Source organism: Olea europaea, unplaced genomic scaffold (assembly GCF_002742605.1).
Source record: "Olea europaea var. sylvestris unplaced genomic scaffold, O_europaea_v1 scaffold686, whole genome shotgun sequence".
Lineage (NCBI taxonomy): Eukaryota > Viridiplantae > Streptophyta > Magnoliopsida > Lamiales > Oleaceae > Olea > Olea europaea.
In genome coordinates, this window is record NW_019265248.1 from 295,577 (window position 1) to 301,599 (window position 6,023).

At 37.4% G+C, this 6,023-nt stretch overlaps 1 protein-coding gene across 1 annotated transcript in view; it reads right to left on the minus strand.

The window, feature by feature from the left end:
• The window catches only part of LOC111390502 (14-3-3 protein 1), an 8,402-nt gene extending 2,382 nt beyond the window's left edge, over positions 1 to 6,020 (minus strand). The window contains exons 1-3 of the mRNA XM_023015548.1: positions 5,472 to 6,020; positions 2,578 to 2,700; positions 1,501 to 1,617 (exon numbers count right to left, since the gene is read on the minus strand). Of these exons, the coding sequence (XP_022871316.1) occupies positions 1,501 to 1,617; positions 2,578 to 2,700; positions 5,472 to 5,948 (717 nt within the window). The 5' untranslated portion in view covers positions 5,949 to 6,020. The remainder of the gene's footprint in view (positions 1 to 1,500; positions 1,618 to 2,577; positions 2,701 to 5,471) is intronic.
• Between the last annotated feature and the right edge of the window lie 3 nt (positions 6,021 to 6,023).

Genomic DNA, 6,023 nt, shown 5'->3' on the forward strand with positions numbered 1-6,023 from the left:
TGGGACTCTATTTTCAAGGTCAGTCAAAAAGAGCCTACCTACAAAAAAATTTTGTTTAAAAAATGCTCATCCTACCTAAATTGTCTAATTTACCTGCTAGAGAAGGCATTATTTCTCTTTTTCCTCTTCATCACCCCCATCCTGATCTGTCCACTGCCACCCTCAATCACTCTGATGTATCCCTCCCACCAGCATCCTTTTCCTACTGGGCACCCCACTGTTTTATCATTCTGTCTTTTTTTTTTTCCATCCGGAGCTTGGCAATCTCACGAATAGCTGTTGAGTAGAAGGCAGAAAAACAAAGGGGTGCAGCATGGGGTGGAGTAAAGGAGGGGAGCTGGGCAATAACACAGGTGGCGAATGGAGAGAGGGGGGTAGGATGGGCACTCAAGTATGGGTTTGTGCTAACAGGGTGGTGGGTAGGATGAGGAAGATTAGTTGAGTAACGGAGATGAGTAATTTTAGATTATCAAATAAAAAGAGGTCTTTTTGCGTAAAACTAGAAAATGAGGCCTTTTCATTAATTATCTCCACCTCATCCTTATGGACAATTTCCTCATATTTATATCTTGACAAATTACCTTCCTAAATTTTCTCAACTGGTACTTGTTGACTAAAGTCAAGTGGCAATAGTTCTACTTGCTGAATTATGCACCATCAGCAATAGCAATGTTGCAGAACCTGCCAGCCTCTGGAGGCAGTTTTGTATTGCATAGCTGGAATTGACACCAAAAAGGATTTGTTTACAATTGGGGTCATATGCCAATCTCTTCTGACAATTACCAACTTCCAAGCCTGCCAATAGGGATTCTTTCGGTTTCTGTTTGACAATGTTAAAGATTTAAATATAAATAAACAAGTCATTCCCTCTATGACAGTTTGCACTTTTAAAAAGATGGTTGATCATTAAATTCCTTAACGTAACTTATCTCACGAGACAAATTGATGTAGGGAGATGCAACCACTTTACCCACAAGCTGCAACTGCTTGGGGGAGGTGTAATCCATCCTATATAACCCAGAATTAGGCCCTAGAATCCACCCTAAGTCCACTCCGTTTGGGCCTCATGTCAAAGGAGGCCTTACGAAGGCGCTATTGGGTCAATTCCAAATAGCAACAACATGCCCACCTCCATTTTAAGCATGCTCCAGCATTATACACCACTCCATGGAAATGCTCCGGCATTGACTCAAACATAGGACCTCCAGCTCTAAGCTCTAGTAATAACTGGTGTAGGGAGATGCAACCACGTTGTCCAGAAGCTATAGCTCATTGACAAAGTGGTTGCATCTCCCCCTACCTCACAAATTAAGATCTGATGGAAACAAAATTTGAGACGTATTTTTCATCTAACCAAAGGCAAGTCATTAAGTCAAGTTAATAGAACTAGGGAGACAATTACTGTGCTTCAAAAACTATTTTTTCCCCAAAAACAGAACCATATGGAAGGGATATGCATCAACACCAACTATTTTAGTAACAAGGTTTATATGCATCTACCTGCATGTCTGAGGTCCAAAGAGTGAGATTGTCCCTCAGAAGCTGCATGATAAGAGTGCTATCCTTGTATGATTCCTCACCCAATGTGTCCAGCTCAGCAATAGCTTCCTCAAATGCCTTCATACAAAAGAAGAAAATATAAAATCCAACACATCATCTTGTTTCCAGTGCCAAAGGAGTCTCCTGCAATAACAGTGCATGCATGATATGCAAAGATGACCTCAATAATACTGTGTGTTTATTATCCCCAGATCGAGGCATAGTTCTAGAACATACAGGAGGAACATGGCTGTATATGGTCAAAGGTATTAAATTTAGTCGTTTCAGAGGTAGTTTATGCGTTTTACACCATTCAAGCTAGTTGATCCACCAGAGATGCAGTAATATGGAAGATATCCCCAATCCATTCTCTAGAAAATTCATATGCTCCTTAATGTGAGATCGCTCCAGTTCTCTTATTTAGTCAAAGCATTTTGATGAACTTGATTTCATATAAAAACAAAGAAAAAGGTTGAATAATTATTTAATTAGAATATCAAAATAACTACACCCAATTCAATTGTATGGTAAATGAGAGAAAATGGTCTCTTAAGCCCTGGTTTGTTTTAGATAAAAAACAATTTGCAGCCCCAGTTTAGGCTCATTCTTTAAAAACACATTTTCAACCACACGTTATCCCAATAAATAATTTTACATGTAAATCCCCGACTTTTTCATACTTTCTAACCACAACATTCTCTTCCCCCCCAACCCAAAAATAAATAAATAAATAAATAAATAAAATCACAAAATCTATTTTTCCAAAAAATGGGCTCAAACAAACCCTTAATAGATCTATAAACTTCAATGGAAATCTGTGGTTCAAAAGTGGGTCCATGAATGTATATCTAAAATTAACTTTTTGAATGCGATTTTAATCACCTTTTTAGCTTAACCAAAAAGAGACTAACACTATTTCTGTTCAACTTTGCACCTCCCTATGTATCGCCTTTTTCTTTGCAGTTGTACAGATCACTAAACAACAAACGTAAAGAATGATAGAAATCCATTGTAGGCAAGAACAAATGAACAACCTACCTGTTTGGCCATGCTGCAAGCCTTCTCTGATGAATTTAGAATTTCATAGTAGAAAACAGAAAAGTTCAGGGCCAAACCCAGTCGTATGGGATGCGTGGGAGCAAGATCCGCAAGTGCAATGTCCTGTTTACCAGATGAATACATGAATAAATAGTTGATCACCCTTCGTAATTAAGATTTCAATCAAGAGAAACACACTATGGCTTTAAATCTCTAAACAATTCAACCATTAAACAACAAAACATTACAGCCTTCAAATATAGAAGTATAAATCTCGTTTACAGAAAAGAGAAAATGAGAAGTGGTGCAGGAGAAGCATAAAGAAAGATGACACTTGTTCAACTCTTCCATATTGCACAAATGCCAAGGAAAAGACTGGAGAAAAAGGTGGAACTCTCCAAACATTTATAATAAGCACTTGTTTGAGCCACATTATTTTCATAAAAATGCATTTTTGAATAGTTTGTTGATAAAAATTGTGTGATTAAAAAATAAGAAAAAGTTTTAAGTTTACGTATAATATTATTTTATTGAATAATGTGTGGTTGAAATGATGTCAAATCATTGCGTAAGAATGTATTTTTTGAAAGAATGAAGGTCAAACAGGTACTAAATTTTATTAAATTTCAGAAGTTGCTCATATACTCCATGAACATTGATTTAACTAGGAGAAAATTAAAATATGCGAAAAGACAAGAACCAATCAACTAAAACAAGCAGAATAAATCAATCCAAACATATTTAATAAATCATGCCGCATCATTCTCTTTGGGTTGGAGAAGATTCATCATCTCTCCCCCGACATTTCGTAAGTGTAATTTATCCCCTGTTTGAGTATCATTATATAAAGCTCATTTTTTCCATACTCATTTTCAACCACAAATTCTCTCAATAAAATAATTTTACACGTAAATTTAAAATTTTTCTTACTTTTTTTAACTATAAACTCTCCAAAAAAATCACTATTACAAAATCCATTCTCCCAAAAAATAAGCTCAAACAAACCCTTAATTCATAAGTCAATGCAGAAAAAATAAAGGTGAAATGGCACAACCACCATGGGATTTGCTAAAATTGCCTTCCCAAGTAAAACAAATACCATTCCATGATCTTCCTTCCAATAATGCTCACCATCTGCTACGCAGCATAAGGACAAGCCAAAATCTGTAGAATACCAAAACACACCACTCTCTGTCAGCACATCGCATTCCCCACCAAAATCCATCATATCATAAATCCCAGAAGAATTGTGCTCATAATTGCCATTAGCAATGATATAAAGCCCAATTACAATGTAATCCACCTGTGATGTAAATTGAATGCATTGTGAGGTGTAGCCATTTGCATATGTGATACCTTCAATGTGAAAAATGATGTCAATGTTCTTCGAATTTGTTTTAATTTGGTCATTGGCATTCAGTGAGCCTTGTTGATAATCACTGTACACATTTGATTCATCACGCTCTGATTCTTTACATTTAGATTAGCTTTGTGGTTCTCGTTCCGTGCCTTGATGTAGTGGACGACACTCATTTTTCCAGCATTAGATGATTCCAAATCATCAAAATGAGTACGAATGACAAGCTCGCTTGAGCACCGACTCTTCTCCTTGAAGTTAAACAATGAAAATACAAATGATTTCCCACTTTTGTGATTCCCAAAAGGGGAGCAAGGAGACCTATCCCCTAATAACTTGAACAACTCATTTGGGGATATATGCATCGGGCTCCTCATTGGAAAGATTTCTCTCTCTCTCTCTTCATAAAAAATCTGTAGACCATCATTGTTCTCATCCGAATTGAATCCACCCCACAGCTCACATTGAGGGGAACAAATGGATCTTTGTCGACCTCCGTCACACTATTCGATGAAATCTCCACCCTTGTGTCCCTTGTGGCATCAAACTAACTTATCACGCTTAGTGCGCAACAGCATGATCGCCTGCTGCATCAACAAACCAATCTGATTAACGGATGTAGGTGATGCGCATCATGTATTTGTGCACAGTCTCTCCTCTAAAAAGGCATCGTGGATGAATGGTCATACCCTCGGCGCCATTGCTAAGACCGTAGGCCCGTTCTAATATCAGCTAAAGTAGGGAAGCGTAAACGAACAAGCGATCAACTATTTGTTGATAACGCAAAATGCCAAGAGAAGACGAAGAAAGAGATGAAACTATCCAAACTATTATTATAAAAGGAAGTTTGGTGGGGGATTAAAATTAGATTTTTTAGTAGATTGTGATAGAAATTTTTGATATCTTTCATTGTAAGAATTTTCTATTAATATAGAGCATCCCATGAAACATATGGTTAATATTGATTGTTTGACTTTAACTTAAATTAAAATCGGATTTTAGTCCAAACTAAACAACCTCTAAATCTTGTTAGATTTCGAAAAAATTCATTGAACAATGAATTAAATAGAACAAAATTAAAATATTTGAAAAGACCACAAGCTTTAATTGGTGAATAAATCAATCCAAACCAAGAAGTCTAGTGGTAGAGAGAGAGAAAAAATTATGCCCATAATCTGTTCCACAAGTCCTCGACTAGAAAATTCGAATGTTTTCTAAAGATTAAAAAACCCAAATTGCCCAAGTGTTTAAATCTCAAAATTGAAACTTACCCCAGATTTTACTCCCAACGTAACATCAAAAAAATAAACTAAACATTACAACATAATACATATAATAGTCTAACAATAAGAAAAAAATATAAATAGTAAATCGATGACAGATGTCAATATACACATACAAACGGTACGGGCATAGATCCAGTCTTCCCTAAATAATTGCCTAAAACAGGCCCCCCAAAAAATGGAATCGCATTCATGCCAATAATAGAAAGAAAAAACTCAGTGTAAACATACAAGTATAAAAATATTTGATTCACCTGAGCAGCCTTGTAAGCAAGCATAGTATCGTCAGCAGCCTCCTTGCGCTCGTTCCCAGTCTTAAACTCAGCCAAGTACCTATAATAATCCCCCTTCATCTTCAGGTAAAATACCTTGGACTCACTCGAAGCAGCAGATGGGATCAGGTAGTCATTCAGAATTTTCAAAATCCCAGCACAAACATCAGACAGCTCGCTCTCGACCTTAGATCTGTAGTCTTTGACAAGAGCAACGTGGTCGTCATTCTTGCGCCCCTCCTCTTTCTGTTCAATCGAAGACACTATGCGCCACGCGGCTCGGAGCGAGCCGATTACGTTCTTGTAAGCCACCGATAGGAGGTTGCGCTCCTCTACAGTGAGCTCGGAACCGGCAGCGCTGACAACCAGCTTGTCCATGAATTGGACCATCTCCTCATAGCGCTCGGCTTGCTCGGCTAGCTTGGCCATGTATAGGTACTGTTCCCGGGTCAAAGCCATCGGAAAAACCTGCGACTAGCGAAAATTAAGAGAAATACGAGACTTTGGGTTTTTTTGGGGAAATGAGTTGTCATT